The sequence below is a fragment of the Mesoplodon mirus genome, assembly GCF_964341445.2.
Source record: "Mesoplodon mirus genome assembly, chromosome: 16".
NCBI classification, from domain to species: domain Eukaryota; kingdom Metazoa; phylum Chordata; class Mammalia; order Artiodactyla; family Ziphiidae; genus Mesoplodon; species Mesoplodon mirus.
This window is the reverse complement of record NC_138992.1, coordinates 8,029,377-8,056,293: the sequence shown is the minus strand read 5'-3', so window position 1 is coordinate 8,056,293 and position 26,917 is coordinate 8,029,377. Positions and strand designations below refer to the sequence as shown.

Genomic DNA, 26,917 nt, shown 5'->3' with positions numbered 1-26,917 from the left:
CAGAGGCCCAGCTAGACCCACCACTACCCACCATGAAAGAAAACAGCTCAGCAGAGCAAAAGGCGAAAGAGGTGACGGAAGGGGAAGGAGGACCCCTTGGGACAGCCAGGGGTTGGAAGATAAGACTGTAACAGCCGCCTGCGGAGGGAGATTAAAATAGCTTCACACCCCCTGGGGCTGGGGTTAAGAACATTAGGGGTTTGATAAATTCAGGTGGAAGCAAATGTGGCCAAAAATACTTCGTGTGTGTGTGTGTGTGTGTGTGTGTGTGTGTGTGTGTGTGTGTGTTGCTAGGAGGGAGTAGAAAAGCTATTCTGAACAACCTTAACCTTCAATATGTTAACAAGAGTGCAGACATCATCGAGACTGAGGACAGACATCAGGAAGAACTTCCCAATAGCAAACCTAATTAAAAATGCTTTGCTGAGTCCATCTAAGGAATTGGAAGGTTTACTTCGATCTAAACCTTGAAAGAAAGGGTCAATCTCTACTTAGAGACAGACTGACATGTAACCTGGAGTTGATAATCTTTTAGATGTTTGTTTGGGAAGTAAAATTTTCCAAGGGTAGCACTGTGCTGCCTAAAATATATAAATGCTGTGTTTAAAAAATGCATTTACCCTTGCACTCAGCAATGCCACTTGGGGAGTTTACCTTAGAGCTGCACCTGCATGTGTATGAAATGATGTACATGTAAGATCCAACGAGCATATGAACATCCTGCAGCACTGTTGGTAATGGTAATGTGGACCCAAGTGTCCACATACAGGGCACTGGTCAAATAAATGTGGTGGAACACTGCGACACTGGAAAGAGAGAAGCAAGTGCTCTATGGACTGATGTTGGAGAGGTCTCAACCTAAGTGGTTAAATAAATAAAGCAAAGCATGGTATACTATTTCATATGGTTTTTCAAAAGGGATAAGAATATGTTGATATGTATTTGTATCACCTAGGGGTTTTTTTTTTTGTATGTTTGTTTGCTTTTCAATACTGTGTCAAAGATTCAGACAGAAGAGGAAATGGATTTGGAGCATGAATAGTGAATAGTATTATAGTTGGCAAACTATGGCCCTCCCCATTCCTCCACCTTTTTTTTTGTAAATAAAGTTTTATTGGAACACAGCAAGCCCATTTGCTTACATATTGTCTAGGGCTGCTTTCATGCCGTAACTGTAAAACTGAGTAGTTACAACAGAGACCATGTGGTCCTCAAAGCCTAAGATATTACCATCTGGCCCTTTATAGTACATGTTTGCAGACCCCTAGCATGGGAATGATCTCAAGCATTCTGCAGCTTCGCCTGGCCTGGCTTCTAATACTAGCTGTGTCACCTATCCAAATGAACTTGGGCAATTCCCTTCCCAACAAGACCAGTTTCCTTATCTATATAATGGGAAATAGAAAGTCGCCTCCCACTTTCATAATGAAAAGTCCATGAAATAATGGACCTAAAACAGAGCAGCCACTAGCAGAGTCATAAAGGAATTAAATAAGCCCATTCCAGTGGCAGCTGGCCTGAGCTTGGCTCCATGCCCCACATTTTGTAACCATGTGACCGACCGAAGAGGACAAATTAACTTCCTGGAGACTCAGCTTCCTCTTCTGTAAAATGGGAACAATCAATGAACCTAGTTTCTAATCAACCACAGCCTTATCCTTCTGTGTAGCAGGAGAAAATCCATGAAGTATGACTGGCCCAGAGACAGGCACACAGGACGTGGCTCATGCATGCTAATTATTACTTTCAAAAGCATTTAGTTGACCTTAGAGTAACTGCACTTTTGAACCTGAGCTTTACATTTTTAAAAAAAAAGGTGTCTCATCACCGGCCGTTATGAGGCTCCGTGAGAACTGGGACATGAACATAGTTTAAAAATACAGTGTCAACTATGTAAATGAAAAGGCTTTTCACTTCCATCCACAGCCGGTCCAGGATGGATCATGCCAGGCTGGGCTGTAGGGCAGGGGCTTCTGTTTCCAACAGGGAGGCCTTGTAGGCATGAAAGCCTTGGCCAAAACGATGGTAATAATTGTAGCTACAAGAGCTCATGAGCAAAGCTGGTCCCCTTCAGGGCGGACAGGGTTCTAACGGCTCCACATGAATTAACCCACTCTATCCTCACCCTGGCCCCATGACATAAGTCCTAGTGTCACTGTTTTTTAAAGTTGGGGGCCTGGAGCACAAAGAGGTTGAAGGATTTGCCAGTGGTCACAACGCTGCAGGGTGTCACAGGCAGGATCTGAACATAGATAGTCTGGTCCCAGTGTATGTGGCCTTAACCTCTAAGCTATGGGGCAGACAGAGTCACTGGACAACGGGCTTCATGCTGCAGGTTTTAGAACTACAGGATGCCAGACGTGGAGGTGCTTAGAGGAACTCTGGTTCAATGTTCTTACTTCACAAATGAGATCAGTGAGGAGAGGGCAGAAAAGCCAGCAGTGGGCGAGAGGCCTGGCCACAGTGCCTTAGCACTCGGGAGCCAAGCTGGGACTTGAACTGGTACTGCTTGTCCCTTTTCATTCCTGGACAAGGTGACCTGTGGAAACCGGGAAGCAGTGGACATGTGCGTGTGTGTGCATGTATACACACGTGGCAGTGTACATGCTTGCGTGTTCCTATTGTGCACACACGTATGCCCGTGTACGAGTAGGCATGGGATGGGGTCAGCCAGGGGCCTCTCCACTCACCTCGCCTTTCTCCACCAAAGGCTTCACCTCAGCGAGGTCCACGTCCTGCAGCTCCCGAGACATGTCCTTGCTGTCACCTGCCTACAAAGGGACAGAGGCCAGGAGGTGAGCGCTTCCTGCTGAGACATGTTTTCAGAAAGGAGCAAATCTGAGGCCAGGGAGCAAGTCTTCACCTGCACAGCCCAGCAGCTCCGACCCCCTACCCAGCGCCCCATCCCATCCCACTCTTGCCCCCAGGGACCCAGGGGAGTAGATTGCCTAGGATGGGAAACTGAGGCTTACGGACGCATCTACACTCAAACCCAGGCCCTCACACCCAGTCCAGGGCCACCCACCACACCGAGGACGTTTCTCCCTGAATTTTAGAAGGACACCCACATCACCAAGCCCAAAGTCAGGCAGCCCCAGCTGGACGACCAAAAGGGGACGGAGGTCGCGGAGGCCCGCCACAGGCAGGCGTGGCACTAGCTTCCTCCTCCTTCCTCCTCAGACTAGAGGGGCCCCAACAGAGGGGCGGCCACGCAGACGCCCCCGTGTCCAGCTCTGTGCACGGCACTCTGTTCCACGCCAAGGGGTCTGACACTGAACACTCAGGAGGGTTTTGAAAGAAAAAGGACTTTCGAGGCAAGAAGCACTGCATGAGCCAGAGCAGGGGTGGGAGAGCAGGGGTGGGGAGGGCAGGGATGGGGGCAGAGGTCGGGGTGGGGCAGGAGACGTCCTCCTTGGCTCTGACACCCAGGCAAGTGCAGAAGAACCAAAAGAGCTAAGCTGAGCAGAGTTCGGGCGGTGGAAATGCCATCATAATCGACTCCCTGGGGAGCGAGGCTTGGGTGGTAACAGTTGCTGAGCACACCTGGCTGCCTAATCAAGGACCTGGTGGCATAAACGTTTCTTGTTACGGATGAACAGTCAAACTGGGAGAACGAAGCACCCACTGGTACCGGGGTGAGGCACAAAGGGCCCAGAATGAGGGTTCCGTGCTGCAGGCAGAGGCCCACGAGACAGCGTGAAGACGTAAGTGACAGGAGGAGGCCAGGGACCCTCAGGTTACAGACCCAGACCTTCCGAATCGGGTACTTGGTGAAAAGCCGCCTGACCTCGGCCCTCACGCTGCTCCTTTCCAGGACGGGGACCTCGCCCCAAGCTCCCCGCAGACGTTAACAGCCAGAGAGAGAATGCAAGTGTCTGAACTTCCAGCCCGGGGCTCCTCTGAAGATCCAGCTCCCCGAACCCAGAAGAGCCCTCTTTGTGACACACCTCTCAGAGGTCAGCAGGCAACAGAGCAGCGGCCACCCGGCCCCCAGCCCTGCGCCGCCGTACGTGGCATTCCGTGGGCAGATCCCCTGGGACGCTCGGGTCTGGGGCCCCGGCACGATTTTCCCCAGTAGATAACCAGCCCCACAAGAATGCCTTTATGCAGCCTTTGGAGTCCAGGCTCCAGAACATTCTGAAAACAAAGTCGGTTTTATATTTGTGAACATATCTGGGCAGCTGCCAGCTTGGAAGCAGGAGGCATGAAAAGCCAAGGTCTGTCGGCCTTGCTAACTCAGCGTGTTCGTGATCCCGAGACCCTGGCCGTGGGACACCTCGCCTACACTGCCCAGGGAGACTTCCAGAAGCCCAGGGCTCTGGCAACGCCACCCTTCGTGCTCAGAGGGAAAGGACTTTACATTTCACAGGGGCTCCTTCAGAAGCCAGGGATGAAGTCGGGGTCTCCCGCTACCACCTGGGCGGGCCCAGGCAGGCTTCCTTCAGCTCCCTGTGTGAGTTCCTTAGGACAGGTAGCCTACCCGGCCCCTTCCCTTCCCTGCCTGTAGCTCCTAGCATCACAGCCAGGTGCAAAGTCGGGCCTCAACTCGCTTGTTAAATAGATAGATGAACGGCTTTTGTGCAGCTTCAGAGCAATGTCTGTACGTAAATTCACTCTTACGTGATCACTGGACCACAAGAGTGAAACGCTTTGAAAACAGGTCTACATTTATAAGGGCTCATCCCAGACTGCAGTTCAGCCCGGTGTGCTCAGGTCTCCTTGGCTGCCAGACGCCATGATTCCACTAGACTGTTGGCCTCTACCTGCCCCCTTATCCTCTTTCAGAACAAGAAATAGTTCAAGTCCAACCTTCCTGGCTTCCCAAACGTGCTCCCAGAGAAATCTCTTTACTCCACACCTTCTTTTCCTTCCGACAACCCAGCTTCCCAGACCCCAAGAGACAGTGGGTTGAAAACTGGCACGAATCCCTTAAACATCAGCATTTGAGAATCGCTGCTTTGGGAGGGTTGGGTGAAGGCGCCTGCCGGAGCCCCGCCCTCCACATGCTCAGCGTCTTGGGGAGGCTCAGGGCGGAGCCCATGGAGAGCTATCGCGGTGTTTGTCTAAACAAGGGTGATTCTTCCCCTCACCCCCCATTTGGCGCTGTCTGGAGACATTCTTGATCATCGTGACCGGGCAATGCTACTGGCATCTAGTGGGTGGAGGCCAGGGCAGCTGCTAATCATCCCACAGTGCACAAGATGCTCCCGCAGCAGAATTATCTGGTCCCAGTAGGGAAGAGGCTGAGACACCCTGGCCTAGACCAAGCAGCAGCTAGTGAGGTCCCCAGGACCCTGAAGTCTTCAGGGAGACCAGATAAAGCAGAGGGACGCTCCAGTTCTCCTTGTCCGGGGCAGGGGGGTGCCTGCAGGCCCGGGGCAGCCTGTAGCTCATAACCGTAACTGCAAATGTCCCAACAGGAAGAGTTGGCCAGGACCTCCATCTAGGTCACTGCCCGCAATAACCAAGGCTGCCCAAATGGGCTGCAGAAGGTGCACCTTGAACCTTCCCCCTCCCCATGCCCCCCACCGCCCTCCCTGAGCCACTGGAGGAGCAAGAAGACAGCCTGCTTGCCACCCAGCTCTGCCGACTTAGGCCTCTTGAGGTCAGCCCTCACCCTGTCTCTGTTGCCTCAAGCCAAAAACTTCGCAAACTTTTGGTTCAGAAGCTGTTTGCCTAAAGGAAACCTTATAAGGAAGTTCAGTACATAAAAATTGATGGTCTTTAAGGAGAAAGCTGACATGCTTTGGGTGAAGCCAGAGACATCTCCCGGCAGCCCCTCGTGCCCCCCCTTCCTATCATCTGCCACCGCCCCCCTGGCAAGACTAGCCTTCAAAGACCATCTAAGTTCTAAGAAGCGTGGACCGAATGGCGATTTACTCGGAGGTGGCTTTCCCATACAGTAGGTTCTCATGCGACAGGCACTGAGCAAAGAGAGAAAGGACCCCTGATAGCTCCGTTGACAACTCTACTATGTGACAAGTCAGGGACCGATGGGAGGTGACCTGATTTGGGTGCTCTGGCTGGTGCCCCCGCCCCCACCAGGTGCCACTCTGAGGGTCACACCAGGGTCACTCCCCACAGCCGACCTGAGGCCCGACTTGGCTCAGCAAGCTCTCTCCCTGCACTTGAGGCCGAGCACTGGATGCTCGTCCCTGCCTTTCTCCACCGCCTCCTGAAAAGTCCCAGCGCAGTGTCGGACTGAAAAGGGCTGAGGCAATCATGTAATGGACAGGGGGTGACAGGGCCAGGCCGCACAGGGCACAGGGGTGGGAGCCCAGGAGTCTGACTCCCAGCCACCCTGCAGCATGGGGATGGGGCCTTACCTGCCAACTGTGTCTCAGCACAGAAGGAAGCTGCTCTAGACAGGAAATGAGGTTGGGACAGGCCTCCTTCTGCTAAAACCCCACTCCGTGCCCAAAACAGGGCTCCAGGTCACAACGCCAGCTGCCAGACTGGTTTATACCACATTTTCCTTTCCCACCTACTTGCCCAGAAGGAATTCTGAGAAAACCAACATCGCAGAAGTGAAAGGTAGCCAGGAGCTAGGCGGGGAGACTTGAGGGTCAGACCTGGGCATTACCATTGATTGGCTCTGTGATCTAACCTCTGAGCCTCAGTCTGCTCATCTATAAAATGGGCATAACAACTCCTGTTCCCAGCAAGTAGCAGCGGGGATTAAATGAAACTATGGCACACAGAATCTGACAAATAGCTGCTTAATTAATCAGTGCACTTTTCTGGTTGCCTCAGAGACCGCAGACATCTGTGGGAACACAGGTCTATGTTTCATACATTCTTAGTCCCCGAGTGGCCCAGCAAGCAGGGGACACAGAGAAGAGCTTCAGCAGGTGCCACATGGGTTTCCAGCAATCAGACCCAATGCACCATCACACAGGTCAATGAGTAACAAAGTCCCAAGGGGGGGTGGGCAAATACCTTTCCAGTTCAACAGACCCAGGAGTCAGTCAGCAATTAGCTGCACTTCATGGGTTCCAGGGAAGCCAAGACTGAGATTTGTCCAGAGGAGGGAAGTAGGTGACCTCAGGGACTGGGAAGGCAGCAGGCAGAGGCATTTCAGGCAATGAGGTCACGTGAGAGCTGTTAACCAGTCACTGGGAAAGCGAGGGTACACAGAGCCTGGGATTCTCAAAAACGCTGGTAGAGCAGCAGGAACACGGCTTAGGAGTCGGGGCATGGGAACCCTGCCACACGACTTTCCCCAAGTCATTCATCACCTCCCTGGGCCTTGGCTTCCCGTCTACAAAATATGTGGCGTGTGTTCTATGGACAGCACAGGGTCCCCAAAACTCAGGATGGATGGGAGCCTAGGCGGGAGGGTGCTGCACGCAGACAAAAGGGCCGTGCACCCTGGGGTCCTACCAGGGCCCCATGCAGCTTGGCTCTGCCTGGATCCATCTGCCCTGGGAACCTGGAAGAACCTCTCCTCCTGGCCTCGACCCCTCCCTGTCCGTAAAACAGGAGTCTGCCTCCGGCTCTGGCACTCTTCTAGCAAGCCACACAGGGGGACCTATCTGCAAGTTCTGCTGGGCCCCTAGAACTCCCCCGAGGCAGGGCGGGGGTGTCCAGAGGACAAACATCCAGGATGTGCTTTGGGAGCCCCAAGATGCACCCATCTCAGCAAGAGCGGCTGAAGCCCTGCACAAACGCAGCAGGATCACAGCAACAAGAACTTCTATGGCACCTCCTGGGCTCCAAACTCTGTCCCTCCTTTGAGCTTTCCAGCCACCCTAGAAGGTGGACCTTCTCGTGAACAATCTGACAGGGAAACGGAGGCACAGAGAGATTATGAAATGTACCCCAGGTCACCAAGCATCAAGATGGCACAGCTTAAAGCAACCTTAAAGGGGACAGTTGACCACGACACCAGCTTGCTCTAAATAGACATACATACCATGCCCCCAGCCCCAGGCTGAGGATGTGCTGAGGACGGGCTATATGTGTGCCCAGGAGGCTTCTCCTGTGTGGATCAGCTGGGGGAGTCATGTGTTTCTCCCTCTACCATGGGCAGCTCCCCCCAGAGCCACCACGAGAGGCCCCGTTCCCTGCAATACCACCCGGGATCTTCCTGTAGGTTCTCAGACCCCCTGAGCCACCATGAGAGGCCCAGTCCACGTCTTAGACTTTTCTATTCTCCCTTCACAATACCCAGAAGGACTTCTGTGTTTAGCTTTTCCCCAGAGTGCCTTCCTGACATGGCATCCAATGACATCCAATACTTTGAAAAAGGGTTCACTGCATCGTTCTATCTGTTCCTCAAGGAGGTCCCTGGAAGAATGTGGATCTGATCGTCCCAGCTTACAGATGGGTCACCTGAGGCTCAAACGCCAAGGCCCATGTGACTCCCTTAAGGCCTAGACTCCATCCTTCGACGTGGGTGCAGGTGTGCAGGGCAGGGGCAGGCAGACCACAGCCTCCTGGAGTCCTTCAGTGAAGCAGAGAGAGAGGGCCCAGGAGCGATTGTTGATAAGTTGGCATCGATTGTGACGGTCAGCCAGTGGTCCAGATTTTGTCTGCTCCAGAACACGCCTGGTTTCCAAGCCACATGAAAGCGGTGTTTTTTCCAGCACACTGGGCTCTTTATAGGACAGAATTTAAAAGGGGGGCGGGGGGATCAATGGATGTTGCTGTCGCCGCAACATCTTCCCTGAATACAGGGATCCCCGGAAGGTTCCAGAGAACAGACCCCCATCTGCATTAACCTCAAGGAAAGTAGCCTCGGGGTATGCCTTGCCTCTCTCTGCCTTGCTGTGAACGCGTTCTTTGGTCCTTTCTTTGCCAAAGAGATTTTGATGCCAAGCTACCAGGCAGTTCGTGGGTTCTCTTGATGTTTTCTGGACCTTTCGAAACCCAAGGCTCTGGGGAGGGTGAGGAACTTGGTGGCCTTAACTCTCAATGTTTTTCTTAAGTAATAAACCTAGTAAAAAAATATGGCTGGACTCACTGGACCTTCAAGAAAGTTCCCCAGTTGAGGGGAAGGAATGTCAAAAATAGGGCTTTCAGAAGTCAATAAAACAGTGACAACACAATTGCGGAAAAGATGATCAGACAATCAGAATTCCTCGAGGCCCCTGCTGCTTTGCATGGAGGTTGAACCTCAGCAGCATTCAACGAACTGTCTGATGCTGAAAGAATGAAAAAGGAATCACGAAAGAGAAGACACACCCAGATGCACGCATTCCCCGGGTACCAGTCTAGAGCTGAAACGGAACTTGTCTGTGTTCGGCCAGAGCACAGAACTAGCAAGAAGGTCAGAGAGTGTGTCTGGGACACAATAGCAGGAAGAGGGAGGGGCCAGCACTTGGTCCTCACCCACCCCCTTCCCTGCAACACCACCCAGGATCTTCCTGTAGGTTCTCAGCGGAATTTTGGCAGCCCAGCTACGTGTTTGGCAGAGAGAAGATCAGACCGTCTGCAGGGACCAGCAGAATAACGGAAGTCCAAAGGAGGATGCTGGGTGGGTTAGAGGATTTTTTTGAGAATCTGCGGGACAAGCATGGGCGGCACTGGATGGTCTGTGGGATAATTTGTGGAAAGCACACAGACGGAGCCAGTGTTCGCATTGGATGTGGATGTAGTTTCTTCTTACAAAACCCTTTGTCCCTGAGATGGGATGAGTGCCACGCTGACAGGATCCTTCCCCGAACTGGTCTTGCTGCTTCTACCCTCTGGATGGCCTTCTGACCTTTCCTACACAAGAGGGCCCAAGTTATTGCCTTAATAAGTGGAGATTTCCTTTGGACCAACATTAATTGAGTGCCTACTAAATGCCAGGCTCTCAGGTCTACGGGGAAAAGGGTGAATCAGGAGACAGCCCAGAATGATCCAAGAAGGGTAACTAACCCAGCCTGCATGCCTGGAGGGGAAGGCCAGGGAGGGCTTTCTGGAGACAAGAGACAAGTTCAATGATTAATAAGGAGAGGGGAAAGGAGGTGAAGCCTCCCAGCTAAGAGAGTCCTCAGAATTACCTGCCTCTTAAGAATGCCTCTCACACCCACCTTCAGAGAGGGCTGCCCAGAACCTTCTCAAAGCCAACAGGGTGGAGTCGGGGGTCAAGATGGGGGAACAGGATGGAACCCCGGTCCCCATCCACTTCTTTCAGCAGAGCTGCACATGGGTGTAACATTTATATGTACAGAGGTTTCCACAGGTTTAAGGAGGAAAAAAAATCTATAAAAGATAAGGCCCCCAGACTGCTAACGAGCCCTATTTCCTACCACCTGTTGGAGGAACAGCCCTGATGGAATGGAAACGCCTGGAGATGGAGCCCAGGTGAGCAGGGGTTGGCAGGTCTTCAGTAAATGATGAAGTCAAAGATTGGGTCAAAGAGAGGCCTATGTGTGGACCCGAATTCTGTAATCCAGTCTGTTCTGCAGTGCCAAGTCAGATTCCCAGGATTACCCAGGTCTCTTCTCACAAGGCGCCCACCCTGAAGAGCTGGGCTCCATGCACACTTGATCAGAGTCCCCCACCCCTCCTGCCCACCCCCCCTCCAACAAGCCTGGGCTGGCACAGCAAGGGGCCAAGTGAGTGTCCAGGGAATTTAACCTCCTCAGTTTCTGCAGCAGAAATGGCCAACCCGCCCGTCTCTGTCTCCAAACATAAAGAGAAAGAGCAAGCAGAAGGGCAGGGAACCAGACTGAGATCAGGGAGGTAGCAAGGGCTGCCTGAAATGAATCCAAGAAACAAAGTTCAAGTTCTACAGAAACGTCCAGGGCGGCTCACGTGGAACAGAACCCCATCACTTGATTCTGGACAAGCAAGTGACCTGCGCAAGCCTCAGTTTTCTGACCTGAGAAATGGCAAGGATGTCTCCTATCTCAACCGAACCAGGCGATGCCCTGAAATCACAAGTCACGTTAGCCAGATAAGAGCTACTTACTGAGTACTGTGTCCCCAGACCCTGGAGGTATGAGAAATGTGGCCACCTCTTTCTTTTCCTCTCCCCCTACCCATTAATCTGGACCAGGTATCCTCAACTCTGGCTGCCTTCAGTACATCCTACCCCTAGTCCAGCCCAGGGAGCTTTGAAACAATGCAGATTCCTGGCATATCCCAGACCTACTAGGCCTGGAAATCTGCATTTCAGACTAGGTTCCCATTACATTTTTAAGCGTTCAGCATAAGCCTAGCTTTTTTTTTTAATAAATGTATTTATTTTATTTATTTATTTTTGGCTGCATTGGGTCTTTGTTGCTGTGCGCGGGCTTTCTCTAGCTGCACCGAGCAGTGGCCACTCTTTGTTGCTGTGCGTGGGCTTCTCACTGCAGTGGCTTCTCTTGTTGCAGAGCGTGGGCTCTAGGCAGGCTTCAGTAGTTGTGGCATGCGGGCTCAGTAGCTGTGGCTGGCGGGCTCCAGAGTGCAGGCTCAGTAGTTGTGGCGCACGGGCTTAGTTGCTCCGCGGCAATGTGGGATCTTCCCGGACCAGAACTTGAACCCGTGTCGCCTGCATTGGCAGGAGGATTCTTAACCACTGCACCACCAGGGAAGCCCAAGCCTAGCTTTTTGGAAAAACTTCAAGAAGCAAAACATGAGTCCAGCATTTGCAGGTGCTCCCACTGGTCAGGGTAAGTTTAGAACAAAGGTTCCTGCCACTGATTGCCAAGGAAATGCCTTGTCATTTGTGGAACTGATTGACAGCAAAGTCCCTCATGTGTTCTCACAGGCGAGTACTGTTCTCAGTTCCTTGCATGGATTAACTCAATTAATATTTACACATCCCAGTGAGACAGTGTCTGTTATTCTCATTTTTCAGGGGAGGAAACTGAGGCCCAGAGCTCCTGATCGCCTCTCTGTACTTTTCATTCAAGCCCTATGCGATCACCCCAACATGCTATCATGAAAAAGAACAAAGGCTTTCAAGTCTGACTCTCTGGGTTCTAAGTCTGGCTCTCCCACTTTCAGTCACATGGCCCACAAGCATTCCCTTAAACATTCTTGGCCTTGGTTTTCTCATCCATTCAATGGAGCCAAGACAGCCCAAGCAGAGCTCTTTCAAGGATGAGAGGGGATGCGAGGATACAGCCACTGATCTGAAGAGAGAGAGGTCTTGTCCCTCCCCGGCCCCCTCCGCCTGAGTCAGGCCCCCTCCGCCTGAGTCAGGCCCCCTCCTTGCTAGAATCTCGGATGCTGAGTCATCACCTTGGCTTCCTTTCTGAAGCACAGGGCCTTCTGAGTCACGCCTTGGATGGGATTCTCTGGAGTTGGGTCCCAAGGAAGAACTGCAGCTTCAGGCCATCAGAAAAACACAATGCGATCTTTCTTCCCCATCCTTGCTGAGGCAGCTCAGGCCAGATTTCAATGCACTGAGGGGAGGGAAAGGGGGGTCCAGCTCTGTTTAGATCTGGGGTCCAAGCTGGAGGAGGCAGCCCGAATCCCATCAACCACCGCTTAGCGGGGCTGCAGCCCTTTCTCACTAGACTGAGTCTGCTAATCTCTCAAGAACACACAATTCACACTGAAAATCAATCAATCAATCACCCACATTCTGTCTGGAAAATTTCTTCACCAGAAACTCAGTGAAGATCCAATTTATTTTTGCCCCTCTGACAGCAGAAAATAAATCTCTCAAGACTGAGACCCCCTTTCACCACCTTCAATCCCAGCCAGGAGACCCCTGGAAAGGGTCTTGGAGACCCGATTCCCAGTTTCGGCTCATCCTTCCTAAGTCGTTCCCTGTCTCAGTTTCCATCTGTAAAATGGGTAGAAGTTGGACCAGTAAGTTGTGTGAGTTTTTAATTCCAGTCCAAATTATCAAACCAATGGATAGTAATCCTGGATTTGCATCTCAGGAGAGGAGACCCCAAGAGATGCTCCAAGGTCTCCTTGGAAAGCCCAGGCACATGCTACCCCCAAAAGGTCTACTGCCTGCTTGGGATGCTGGCTACCCGCGGGATCATCGGGGAGTGGGGCAGAAGGGAAGGAGCCATTCAATTCATTCAGCGTCTGTGTTTGATCCCTGCCCAAGGACCTGGCCCTGGGCCAAGTGCCAAGTGACGGGCGAGGCAGGCAACGCCTTCCTTCTCACTCTCTAATGAGAGACAAGGGACCAGAAGGGACATCCCAGGCTTCGATCCTTACACCAGAGCACTGTCCCTTTGAAGGTTTCCCAGCACTTCCGGACCACCTCTACCTCCCCTCCTCCCCTGACTCCCACCCTGTGCCGCTGTGCTCCAGCAGTTACCACCACAGAGGGCTGGGGGCTGCACCCGCACCTGCATTCCTCCCCTACTCGGTGAGCCCCTTGAAGGCAGGTGGCGGAGCCGGCACTCTCTGTACCTTGCTTATTTCACTTCACGTTTGTGAAACTCAGTAACGATACCAGACTTTCTATAAAGGAGGAGGCTGTGCTGGAAGGTTTGCCTTGAAACTGCATTTTTCATAGCAAGAACACGGTTTGTGTTTAGATATTTTGTTCTTTAGGAGAAGGTGAAGTATGGCTAATGGCCATTAGGAGGAGGCTAAAGCCCTCCTGCGTGGCCACTGGATGAACTCTCTTTGAATTTTTAATCTTTCCCAGTAACTCAAAGGAACCAGACAAACTTCAAACTGAAGCGCCCAGGACATCTGCGAAAAAGAGCTGGTCTCAGGCACAAGACAACCGGGCCCTCCGCCACCAGATTTCCCTCCCCCACCAGCTGCCAGGCACCTCCCCCTTCCAAGCCACAAATCGGTGCTGCCCCAGACCCACAGGGACGTCTGACAGCAGAGGCGACAGACGGGCGAGTGGGACTGGTGGGCTGGGGTGGGGGGGAGGGGTAAGGAAAAGAGCCACTAAATCCCAGCGTCAGCCACTAACGTGACCCAAGCGGTGACCGCGCGTTTGCCCCGGAGCGCACCGCTTTGCACACGCCCTGCCCACGGCTGAACCAGAGACCGCGGCGAATGGCCCAGGAACGTCCGAGCAACTCCAGCGGCTCTCCTCCTGCAGGGCAGGAGAGGCGGGCCCGGGAGGCAGGAGAGAGAGGCGAAGCGGGGAAGGCTGGGCGGAGGCGAAAATGACGCCACTCGAAGCCCCCTCCGGCCCAGGCCACCTCTTCCGCGACGCCACAGTGCCCACCCCGGGCCACCTCGGGGGCCGCACCCTGCCACCCTCGCTCCCGCGCGTGTCACACGCGCTGTGACACACCTCGGACCCACCCCACCACGCACACACACACACACACACACAAGCGCGCCCCACCCCGGCTTCCAGGCTGAATGGGCCCCCGCCCCTCGGACGCACCCTGACTCTGGGCACAGTCTGGGAAGCAGGCACACCCACGCCCCCTTCTCCCGCCTCATCCCCATCGCCGCTCACCCCTGCCCACCGCCTTTCTACACACGCGCACTCAACCCCTCCTTCCCCAGACACCCCACTGCAGGGACAAACGCCACCCCGCCCCCGACACACGCACTCTTGGTCCCTCCCCCTGCTCCCAGCTCCAGCTCGCCCCCCGGCCCGCGGCGCCAGCTGTGGTCTGGGAGGGCCCCGGGAGCGCGGTCAAGGTGTGCCCCGAGCCTCTCCACCCCCGACCCCGACCCCCAGGATCCCACTTCCTCAGCTAGAGGGAAGGTGAACGGGGACGTTTTTTTCCTCTTGAGGCCGAATCGAAACCCCTCACTCCGGCAGTGCCCGCGCCCCCAAAGCCCCTGCTCGCTCTCGCCCTCGCGCCACGGGGAAGCCGAGCACTTGCAGCTCCGCGGGGCCACAAAGGGCGGTCCAGGAGCTGCAGCAGCACCCACGGGCGACCGATCCCTCCCCGCCCGGCGGGAAGAGGGCGTCAGGCTTACCTGAGGTTGAGAGAGAAAAGCAAAAAGAGCCGGAGCTAGGCTGGCGGCCCCAGAGGGAGCGAGAGCGGCGAAGAGAGGTGTGCGCTCTCGAGCCGGAGATGGGAGCCAGGAGAGGTTTGTTTATGCCCCGGAGGAGGGCGATTTTATAGGCGCTGCGGCCCCGCCCCGCTGCGCTTCGCCCCGCCCCCGCCCTCCCGGGCCCGGCTCGCAGCGGGGACACACCCCTCGCCGCTCCCTCCTCGGGGGCGCTCCTCCCGCTCCCTTGGGCGCCACTGGCCGTGCTGGAGCTGCGCGCGGCGGGAGCCCGCCGGAGCCGCCGCCTGTTGCGCGAGCCCGAGTAGGGGCGCGGCGGGGAGGGGCCTCCGGTCCCGGCGGCCGTTAGGCTCTGCTGTCCCTTCCTTCTCCCGGAAGGCCGGGGCCTCGGCGTGTGCAGCGGGCGTGTGTGCACCGGGGATGCGTTTGTGCGCGGGTGTGTGTGCCTGTGCGCGCTCGTCCGTGTGCATGCGGACTTCCGTGTGCCTCTGTGTGACCATCTCCATCTCAGAGTTTCTTCTTCCGAGTCCCGTCGCGCCACGCCCTGACATCCCTTACGGGCGACTCCCCACTTCCTCTAGGTTTTAGCTCCCGAGCCCCATTTAGCTGCCTCCTTTGCTTCCCGGAGACCCGCTCCCTGCGACTCTCACCCCAGGCCCCTGCCTTGTTGCATCAGCTCTCCGCTGAAATGCACGCTCCCATTTGATCACGTTCGTCTCGCTCAGCCCATCCTACAGCCTGGACACCGCCCCGCCCCCACCCCCCGCACCGCTTCCTATCCGCCTCCCGGGTTCTGAGCCCACCCGCCCTTTCCCGCCCCGGCGTCCCTCTCCCCGCCCCCTGGACCCTGGCTGGAAGGGAAGATTCTCACTCTTTCCTCTCCTGGATCCCAGAACTTGTCCTGAGCACCCTTTCCACGCTTAGCTTCCTTGTCTGCTGTCCGGTTTTTGCCTCCGTGTTCTCAAGCCGCTCTGCAGATCAGAATGCCCGGCGTTCTGACCGGGCATTTTTATAAGGTACGTGCCAGGGCTCCACCCCAGGACAGTTTGATTAGAATCTCAAGGATGGCAGACCAGACGTCTTTTAAGAGCTTCCCAGATGGTTCTAATGTGCAGCCCCGGTGAGAATCACTGCACTGAGAGAGCATCATTTTATGGGTGAAGAAAAGACCCTGTCGTTGTCCCCAGGCCCCTTGCCCAGACTTGTGTTTGCAGGGACCTGCGCCCCTCCCCCTCCATCTGCCTGCCGGTGGTAAACCTCTTCCCTCCACCAGCCCAGGCTTTGCTCAAGGCAGTGGCCTGCCTCTCCTCTGTGCGTCCCATTTGCCTGCATGGGCCCTGCTATTTACCTATTCTGTCATTCCACAAATATTTATTGAGCCGCTGCTGTGAGCCAGGTCCTGTGCTGAGCTTCTGGGAAAAGGAGTGAAAAGGCAAGGTCCCTTCCCTGGGGTTCATAGCACAGGAGCCCCAAGGCTCATTTTCTCCATCTGCACAAGGAGAAGTTTAAGCTGAGCTCATCTACTGGGTAACTGGCTTGAGCACCTTTTCTGTCCAGGCTCTGTTCTAGACTCTGGGGACATGGTAATGAACAAAAAGTTTGCCTTTTCCAGATCCACCCTGTTGTAGGAACACCCTCCCCGGTCTAACAGTCTGCAAGCCAGCTTTCTTTTACCCCACTCATGTACATCCATTTTCCCTTACCTCCCCCATTTTGACTTTGAACACACATTTCTTGAGCCCCTATGGTTTATTACCTGGCAAAAATATAGAAGGTCAAGTTCAAAAGTGGAGTAGGCTGCCTGCTCCTTCATTAACAAGTGGAAGCTTTGAGGAAGACTTGGGGGTGGGGCACAGAGAGCAGCCCAGACCTGCAGCCAGATTTGCCCAATGGGAGGCTAGGCTTGTGCTTAGCAGCCCCAGCCTTCTGGAACACTATGAGCAGAGAACAAGTGAGAGGACAGAGGAGACAAGGTACCAGAGGCAAAGAGAGGAGAAAAGAAGAATTCTACAGGGGAGTGGAATTTTCTGAGAGGGGCGGCGTTCTTCAACCAGGGTGAGAGGAGATCGTTGCAGAGTCCGAATAGGCTTGGAAAAGTTCTGATGAAGGTGTCATTTGGGTCCCAGACTCCCTCTCATGGGTCCAGCGCAGCCACTTTTTCCTTCAGTGCTGCAATGCATTGTTGTTTCTGCGATGCCCTGAGTACCAGATGAAGCAGTTTTCTTGCATTTCGCTGTAGGAAGGACTGACTTGGGGGCAGCCCCGGCTGCACACACACAGGTAGAAGATGCTTGTCCTGTGGAGCAGCCCCAGGGAACTGAGAGCTTCCCGCACCTCCGCGTCCCCAGCCCAGGCCAGCTGAGACAGCAGAAGCTCTCAGAGCCAAACGTGGGTGCAATTGTACTGAACTGTTTAAATTATTTCTCTTTCTCACTGGTCAGCAGTAGAATTAGGTTTGCTTAGTAAATGCACGTGTGCTGCAAAGCCATCACAGAATGAGACTGGATTTTCTGGACTAATGTCCCTGGAAATTTCTAGTTAGCAGCACCAAAATTTTTTTCATAGGCTATTCTAACTAAAAGGACCATAGGCATCATTCATTCCTGGCCTTCTTTCTTGGAGTTCGTGGGTACTCAGGGTTGAGAGAGACCCAAGAGAAAGCTGGAGTTCAGGGGAAGAATGCCTGATTTCAACACCCAGGAGCTGTGGTACCTTGGGCAGTTACCCTGCCTCTCTCTGCGTCTCCTGTGGGTAAGAGGAGCCGTCAGACCTTCCGACCACATTTTATGAGCCCACTGCTGCAGTTCCGTATTTTCCCCTCCCGTTAAGATGAGAAAGTGTCCCTGAAAACCCAGCATCCCCCAGCTCTAGTATTGGGCTCCGCCCCCCATCTTCGAGCTTCTCCAGAATCCATATCTCCCTCTCCTGTGGGTCGTTCTAATCAACAAGTACACATTCATGGCAGTCACTGACCCATCCTAACAATCCTGTCTTACCCCAGATTCTCCTCCAATTACCGTAGCCTTAACCTCTCCCTCTTCCTCCCCAAACTTCTGTAAATAGATGCCCATCCACATAGTCTCCACTTCCTCATCTCCCCTTTAACTTTTTTTTTTTTTTTTTTTTTTTTTTTTGCGGTACGCGGGCCTCTCACTGCTGAGGCCTCTCCCGTTGCGGAGCACAGGCTCCAGACGCTTAGGCTCAGCGGCCATGGCTCACGGGCCCAGCCGCTCCGCAGCATGTGGGATCTTCCCGGACCGGGGCACGAACCCGTGTCCCCTGCATCGGCAGGCAGACTCTCAACTGCTGCGCCACCAGGGAAGCCCCCCTTCCTTTAACTTTTTAGTGTTTAATTTATCAAGTTGCTCAGGGGTCAGTCCTGGCTTAATAATTCTACAAAGCTTGTTAGGAAAAACAATAGCCTTCTCCGCCTCCACACCCCACCCCCCAACTTTCTTACTTCCCCCTCCCCCTCGGAAGCCAGTACTTTCATCTCTTTGCAGATCATCAGTGTCTCATCTCTGCCACTCACCAGCTTCCTACCCCTGGGCAAGTTCTATAATTTCCTGCCTCAGCCTCCTCATCGAGAAGATGTACTCATAATGACAGAGCTAACTTCTAGGGTTGTCGTAAGAAATATGAGTTACTACATGTAAAGGACCTGTGAAAAGTCCTAGAACAGTGCCTGGCACATAGAAAGCCCTTGAGAGAATGTTAGTCACCACCATCATCATCATCATCACCATCATCATCTCATCCCACCTCTCCTGATATCTTGCAAAGTACCTGATTCATACAGAAATCCAGTAAATATTGGTCGAGTAAGTGAGTGAATGCAAACGTTTATTCCTGAACTCTCCTTACTTTATGCAGCCTTGCTTGGAAACTTTGTTGGGGGGGGAAGGGATCTCTCTACTTGCTTCAGGAGCCCAAGTGGAAGGATCTCTATCTGTGGACGTCCGTACATTCTCCCAGTTCTCTGAGAGCATCCTTGACATATAAGGTCCATTTGTGAGCAATGGGGAAAATCTGCAAAAGGAAAACAATTCCAAAGGAGGGTGGGTGTTAGCATATGTTCAGGGTCTGTAATGAATCTTTTTTTTTTTTTTTTTTTTGCGGCATGCGGGCCTCTCACTGTTGTGGCCTCTCCCGTTGTGGAGCACAGGCTCTGGACGCGCAGGTTCAGCGGCCATGGCTCACCGGCCCAGCCACTCCGCGGCATGTGGGATCTTCCCGGACCGGGGCACGAACCCGCGTCCCCTGAATCGGCAGGCGGACTCTCAACCACTGCGCCACCAGGGAAGCCCTGTAATGAATCTTTTACTTTGGACAGAAATGAAGAGGAATACAACTTTGGGCCCATAAAAATCAGGGTCTCTTTGCTCCTGGTTTGGAATAGTTTGTCAGGGCTGCTGTAACAAACTACCACAAACTGGGCGGCTTAAACTAAGAGAAATGTATTGTTTCACAGCTTTGGAAGCCAGAAGTCCAAAATCACGGTGTCAGCAGGGCCTTGCTCTCTCTGCAGCCTCCAGGGTAGAATCCTTCCCTGCCTCTTCCAGCTGCCGGTGCTTGCAGGCAATCTTTGGTGTTCCCTGGCCCATAGCTGCATCACTCTGATCTCTGCCTCTGTCATCCCATGGCCTTCTTCCCTTGTGTCTCTGTCTCTGTATCTCTCCTCTTCTTATGAGGACACCAGGCATAGTGGCTGAAGGGCCCACCCTAAATGCAATATGATCCCATCTGAACCTAACTGATTACCTCTGCAAAGACCGTATTTCCAAATGAGGTCACATTCTGAGGGGTGAAAATGAATTTTTTGGGGGGTGGCAGTGGTGACAGGATTCAACCCAGTACATAGTTATTATGTATTTAACAAATATTTTTCATGTCTTTGCAGAGAGACCTACTTACCTGCTGGCTGGGGGCAGCCCTGATGAAGCTACTCTGCGATGATCCCGCAGTGGTTCTTGCCCAGCTTCCCACCAGCCGCCCCGCTTCTGGCATCTACCCTCTCCATTCCCTTCATCCCATGCTTGGCTGGCATCTTGAAGAACCTTAATCATAGGTCCTGCCTGATTAAACCTTCTATTGCTCTCTCTGCCTGCCGAGTTCACCACGCCTCCCCCGTGTGTCAACGGAGATGTCCCTCGACATGTCCGCATTTTTCTCTCCGTCCTTGAGTCACTGGGTTACTCACCGCTTTCCCTTGAGTAGACCCTCACGTCTTCACCTCTGAACCTTTGGCCAAGCTGTTTTCTCCTTCCAGAAAGCCCTCCTACACCCCCTTCTCTGGAGTTGTCACTCATCTGGGGAAAACATTGATTTAATCTAGAAAGGACCTGCCTGAGAACAAAGCTAGTGTGCAGCAGACTGACCTGGGAGAGGCTGAGAGCTGAGATGCCACCAGATTGGTCACCCCCATTTCAGCTCTTCCACTGTCCCTGAAATGAGGCACATGGGTATGATTTTCACTGTCAGTGAACGGGGAGCGGAAGTGATTTGTGTCCCTTCCAGATGGGGACTTTAACAGCCAGCCTGTAATTCACCTCCTGTCCTGATCATTCTTAGCCCAGCCACACTGACGACTCCAGATGGTAGAAACTCCATCCCCTGGGCCCTGGAAGGAGGAAACTCAGAGCAGAGTCCCCAGCTGACCAAAGTGGACGTGTGACCAGGAGAAGAAATAAACCCTGTTGCCACATGCCACTAGCATTCTGAGGATGTTTGTCACTGCAGCCCAACACAGCCCATCCTGACTGGGTCACCATCTTCCAAGGCTATGGCAAATGTCAGCTCCTCCAGTAAACCTCTCTTGTTGTCCAACTAGATTCACTTTTTTTAAAAAATTCAATACATAGTTGGTCTAGCATTTAAAATCCATCAGGCACTATGTGAAGTGCTAGCAAGAAAGAGATGAAAACGGCATGATTCTATAATTGGAATTGTTACAAATGTTGTTAAGAACACAGAGTCTTAGGGCTTCCCTGGTGGCGCAGTGGTTGAGAGTCTGCCTGCCGATGCAGGGGGTGCGGGTTCGCGCCCCGGTCTGGGAGGATCCCACATGCCACGGAGCGGCTGGGCCCGTGAGCCATGGCCGCTGAGCCTGCTCGTCTGGAGCCTGTGCTCCGCAACGGGAGAGGCCACAGCAGTGAGAGGCCTGTGTACCGCAAAAACAAACAAACAAACAAAAAAACAACACAGAGTCTTTGAAGACTATATGACCCGAGATCTCACCTACTCTCAAGGTTTCAGAAAAATCCTCCTGAAAAAGAGGTATTTGAAGCGGGCAGCCATTGGACTAGGCACAGATAAGCATGCTCTTACCACCTTCTGCCCCCAGAGCATTGTGCGTTTTCCTTTCTTGTCATTAGTTAGAACTCATTAGTGTATAGGTGGCATAAACATAATTTCAAATGGCTTAAGCAATAAAAGGGGGACATACTTATGGGCTCATGTAGCAATAATAGCCAGAGGAGTGTTAGCTTCAGGCATGACTGGATTCAGGGCCTGGTGTCACTAGATCTCTGTCTCTCTAGCTCTCAGGATCTCCCAGATCAGTTTTACTCCATGTTGGCTTTGTTCTCAGATGGGTCCTTTCTCGAGTAAATCAGAAGGCTGTGAGTTAAGTTTAGGTCAGTTCATTAGAGAACTCCTAAGCTCTGAGGAGGACAGAACCCTGGGAAACTTCCCCTATTTTCTCTGAGAGGTCATGGGGGCTTTGAAGAGCCTGCGTGTATGTTTGGCAGCCACTCATCCTGAAGCTGCTGACCCTTCACTCTCCACCCACCTTCCTGGCTTGACCACCAGTCTCCACCACCACCTCCAACTGCACTTTCCAGCCTAACCTGCCTGCCTGCCCAGCCCAGCCGTTCTGGCTCCTTCATCCTCTCTGCTTTGCTTGTACCTCTGTAGGCAGAGCTCCCTGCAAAAAGGAGCAGCAGCTTCTCTGTCTTGGGACCACACTACTTTGCACAGGGCAGGCAAAACTTAAATAATATTTGCTAATTGAACAGAAGGAAGTGGGGAAGGAGGAAGAAGATTTGAACTTATGTACAGACAGTGGACGTAAAACTACTGTAACCAGGCAGGACACTGTGGGGCCTTCCCAGGACAGACACCTGCCACCCTTGTCCTCCACCTGCCTCTTGTCTGTAGGAAAACTTTAGCCAAAGAATAAATTTAATCAGAGAAACAAGAAAAAGCAAAGGAAAGCAATCAAACAAGACCCAATAGTAATAGTTTACCCATTAAACAAAGTCAAGGACTTTTAGTTCCTCCTCAAGGGCTATAGATAATATTCTGAGCCATATCCTTTGAGCTGTTTCGCAGATACTGAAACCCCCGCCAGGTGGAAGAAGTTAACCATATGCTGCCCACAAGCACGTAGACCCACATAGGTCGGAACCAGAAGTTTGATGGTGCCAACTCCCGATTACCTCCCCACCAACCCATCAGAAGAATGTCCCCAAGCTGATCACATACCCCTACAGCCTCTCCTTAGCATGTAGCCCTTTTACTCTTTTCCCTGTATAATCTCTGAGCAAAACCTGGGAAGCGGGGAGTTGGTTTTAGGGGGACATGGGTCCACCTTCTCCCCAGAATTGCAGGCTTCCTCAATAAAGCAATCTTTTCTTTTACTCAACACTTATCTCTCAGTTTTGGATTCTTGAGCCACGAGCAGCTGAACTTGAGTACAGTAACACAACCACTAATCATCCAGCTTTAGGGGATAGGGTGGTACTTTGGCATTTCCTAAACTTTAATCTGCTCTTTTGGCCTCCAAATCTGCATTTACCTTATCTCTGCAGGTGCTTGCTGATGTTCTGGGCAAAACTTTAGATTGTCTTAGTTGGTAGGAAGTGAGACCAGAGTCTGATAGGTGTCCCTGGGGGCTCCTGGCTGACAACTCCCCATCCACCATCACCTGGGACCAGGTCAAGAAATGCAAAAGGATTTTTTGGGTAGCAACCATGAATTTTACTTCCCAGCCAGATTAGAGAAGGAGTATCACGTGACTTTTTGCATTCCTTGTGTTAAATCTCAGCCACCACCACCCCCTTTCCTGGACCTAGCGGCAAATTCCATCTTGGTCAATAAATTATCCTGCCAGACCCAGTGTTATTACAATTAGGAAAGAGAGTTTACTGCCTTCTTCCCCCCTCACAATGCTTTCTGAAGTTAAACCTGAATGAGTCTTAGCTTCACCGCTTGCTGGGAGCGTCCAAAAGCACAGCTCAGCACAGCCCTGATTCTGCAGGGTCCTGTGGCTCTCTCTTTCTGGACAGAGACTGAAATGTTCACCCCACCCAAGCATTCAAGCAACGTGTGCCCTTGACCACCATCAGGATCACGTGCAAGAGGAGGGGGCTCTGCAATGCACCCGGAGGAACAAGGTGCAAACATTCCCCCTGCAAGCTGCAAGGAACCAGACGACAAACGTGGGCATGTACAGGGCAGAGCGGGCTGGAGCAGAAGTTAGGTCATTTTCAAGGTACAAGGCAGACAAAGAATAGCTGCCCTGTTCCTAAGCAAAGATCAGAGGGATGTGGCGGGAAAACAAACAAGTCTTTACGTAAAACCCAACCAGGTTCGGGGCTTCCCTGGTGGTGCGGTGGTTAAGAGTCCGCCTGCCAATGCAGGGGACACGGGTTTGAGCCCTGGTCCAGGAAGATCCCACATGCTGTGGAGCAACTAAGCCCGTGCACCACAGCTACTGAGCCTGTGCTCTAGAGCCCCCGAGCCACAACTACTGAGCCTGCGGACCACAGCTACTGAAGCCTGCGCACCTAGAGCCCGTGCTCCCCAGAAAGAGAAGCCACCGCAGTGAGAAGCCCATGCACCTCAACGAAGAGTAGCCCCCGCTCACCATGACTAGAGAAAGCCCACGCACAGCAACAAAGACCCAACACAGCCAAAAAAAAATAATAATAATTAATTAATTAATTTTAAAAAACCCAACCAGGTTCACCTGAGCAGGTGGACAGGTTTGTACCTAGTATTCTTTCTACAAGTGCAGAGCACAGACTTATCAGAGGGAAGTGCCACTTGTTCTGTGGGCAGTGTGGGCGCTTTTAGCCCCATTTCACAGATGAGGAAGCTGAGTCCCAGACAGGGCTGATAGCACAAAGCAATCCAACTCTTGGCCTAGGCCTGGGAAGGTGGCCCTGGTGACCTGCAGGCTGCATGGTTGCTGGACAGGGAGCCGGTGACCTGAGCAGATTGTCTCCGAGGAGGAAGACAGCCGGGGAGTGTCCGGAGAGGAGGAAAAGTGGCTGCCACCGTCCCCCAGCCTTCCAGGGAAGCAGGGGACAGAGCCCCCAGAGCCATGTCGGGGCGGGGGCGGGGAATGGAGCCTGAGTGGCCCAGCCCACCCACAACAGACAAACAAGCCCTTGTTTCTATCAAGTCCAAATGCATGTTTGTCCAGGCAGATGCTGACTTAACCTTCGGCATGTGAGCACCAGCGGCAGTGGACCGTGGCTTAATCCTGAGCCTGTTATGAACCGGGGAATGCTATAGAATGGGTGTTACTCCATAATAAGAAACAAAAAACGTTTCAGAAACTAACGCCCCCTGTAGAACTATTAGAAAATTCAGAGGAGGGCTAAATACATGTATACATACAACCAAAAAAAAAGTACAGAAAATACGGTAAACAAACCACCCCCCAGAAATAATCTCTATTAATATTTTAGTGCTTGTCCTTCCAGATATTTTCCTATGGGTATGTGTGGGTAAATGTATATTTACAATTGTATGATAACATCTAATTGCAAATAGATATTTTGATGACAGCATTTAAAAATGCTATCATACTATATTTTTATATGTTTTATATATAAAGATTCATATATGTTTATAACCTGCTTTTTTTTACCAAGCCATACATGATAGACACCTTTGCATTTTTAAAAAATCGGTCCATACATTTTTTACTTTCTTCTTATAAAATGCAACATCATAAAACAGAAAATGCATCAAATGTAAGTGTACAGTAGACCAGAATAATTATAAAGTGAACACCCATGAATATGACAGCCTCCTGGCGTAAGACAGGGACCATGGCCACCCCCTGGATGGTTTCCCCACTACCAGCAGCGCCATCCACGAGGCTATAAGATCCTCCCTAGCGACACATAGTATTTATTCCATTACATGGATGGACCACACTTCATTAAACATGTCCCAGATTGATGGACATTTTGGGTGTTTCCAGTTTTCTTCTGGGATGACTATCCCTGTATATGCTTCCCCAAACCCATCATTGTATAAAGTTATAGAGAAAAATCTCTGGGCCAACAGGTATATATATACATATATATATATATATAATATAAATAATTATAATATATATAAAATATGTATTATATATATATTTTTTCAAGGCTTTTGATACAGTGTTGCAAACCACCTTCCAATAGACAGTGTGAGGTGGAGTCCCAGCAGGTGTGCGTGGGCACATCCCCGCCCCTGGGACTCTTTGCCCATCTAGTAGGTGAAAGCTGGCACCTCATTGTCTAAACGCATTTGCACACCTTTGTTTGCTGACGAGGCTGAATGATGTCATTTATTTTATGTATTTATACTTGGCCTCCCAGGATTAGAAGTGAGAGGTCTTATTATTAAGACATGTCATCTCAAGAGTTTGTCCCCTCTCTGTGTTCATCCCTAAGAAATAAAAATCCCATCTCACCCCTCCTCTCTCTTACCCCACGTCCGGAGCCAGTTTTCAGCTCCAGGCTTGAAGCCAAACTCTGTATGATTACTTTAGACAAAGTCCTTGGCTCTAACAAACAGCTGTGGGAACAGGGCTGCCACCCCCCTCTCTGAGCCTCATGATCCTCGGCAGACAAGAGGAGAGAACAATCAAAGTGGAAAAGAATTTGAACTCTATTTCTTTTTTTTAGAGACTACTTTTTAAACACCTATTTTACACCAGGTACTGCATTAGACACTACGCATTTTATTTCTAGTTTTTACAGCAACCCGCAAAGCAAGTATTATAATCCCCATTTTACACTCGAGGAAACTGAGGCTCAGAGAGGGGAGGTGACTTGCCCAAGGACACACAGCTAGGAAGACTAACCAGTGTGGCTGATTCCCAAGAACCTGCTGTCTCTGGAGGGCCTGGCACCATCAGCAACTCTTTCCAGTATACTGTTAAATGGTATCTGGGAAATATTATGTCTCAATCTGGGAATTTTCTTGGAGAATGTCACTCTTCTCCTGCGGTGGTACCATTGCTGCTTGGTGCCACATCCAGGCTGATGGAGAGACTGCTTCATACCTGTCCCGAAGACTCTCCCTGATGGAAACTCAGAATGTCTAACCTGATGATTCTTAGAAGGAAAAAAATGAGGGGAAGGGGCTTTCAGTGACTAAATGTCAATTCTACACCAGGGTCTTTACATACATAATCTCCTACAATTAGCAGTCTAACCTCAAAGTAGGGGTTGTCTCCATTTTGCAGATGGGGAAGCTGAGCCTCAAACAGATAAAATCCTGGGCCAAGGATTCATGGCTAAGGTGAATAGCTGATACCTATTAAGCACAAGGTACTGGGGACTGTTATAAATCATTTGCATGTGATAATCGTAATCTTCACCACATCTCTAAGACTTAGGGTACCATTTTTGTCATCTCTACTTCATAAATGGAAACACCAAGGCAGAAAAATTTAAGTAATTTGCCGAAGATGGCCCAGCTAGTACATATTAGAGCTGGGATTCAAACCCAGGCGGTCTGGCTCCCAAATTTGTCCCTGACCACTGCGTCTGGAGGGTCCCCGAACCCACATTCTTTCTCCTAAACCACCAAGTGCCTTCTAAATGCAAGAGGCTCTACAAACACTCTTGTATGTAATGTTGGCGGGGAGATGCTTGGAGCCAACACTTTCTCTCTGTAGGTGGAGGACCTGACAATCAAGAGAGAGTATGTCGGGCCCCAGGCCCCCGGCCCTGTGACTCTGAATCCAGTCTTCCCGCAATCCCAGCCAACACCACTTCTTCTCAAAGGGAGGGAGGGTTTTGCCGGTGATGTCACTCCTGCCTGCTCCAGGGCAGTAGGGCTGCACTCTGGGAAGGGGTGA

General features: G+C 52.0%; 1 protein-coding gene and 2 long non-coding RNA genes across 4 annotated transcripts in view; 2 read left to right on the top strand and 1 right to left on the bottom strand.

Moving 5' to 3' along the window:
- The window catches only part of NDRG1 (N-myc downstream regulated 1), a 57,081-nt gene extending 42,160 nt beyond the window's left edge, over positions 1-14,921 (bottom strand). Inside the window, exons 1-3 of one of the 2 annotated variants that reach the window (XM_082600761.1) lie at positions 14,794-14,885; positions 12,163-12,326; positions 2,691-2,771 (exon numbers count right to left, since the gene is read on the bottom strand). In XM_082600761.1, the coding sequence (XP_082456887.1) occupies positions 2,691-2,753 (63 nt within the window). In that variant the 5' untranslated portion in view covers positions 2,754-2,771; positions 12,163-12,326; positions 14,794-14,885. Of the gene's footprint in view, positions 1-2,690; positions 2,772-12,162; positions 12,327-14,793 lie in introns of both variants that reach the window. The other variant, XM_082600760.1, reaches the window with a different exon arrangement.
- Positions 14,922-15,697: 776 nt separating this feature from the next.
- On the top strand, positions 15,698-18,679 carry LOC309791724. Its single transcript, XR_014291556.1, has 3 exons — positions 15,698-15,842; positions 17,066-17,214; positions 18,330-18,679. It is a non-coding gene; the product is annotated as an uncharacterized lncRNA (long non-coding RNA).
- A 991-nt stretch (positions 18,680-19,670) lies between these two features.
- Positions 19,671-22,471, top strand: LOC309792013. The gene is made up of 2 exons (XR_014291593.1): positions 19,671-20,288; positions 20,398-22,471. It is a non-coding gene; the product is annotated as an uncharacterized lncRNA (long non-coding RNA).
- The last annotated feature ends 4,446 nt before the right edge of the window (positions 22,472-26,917 follow it).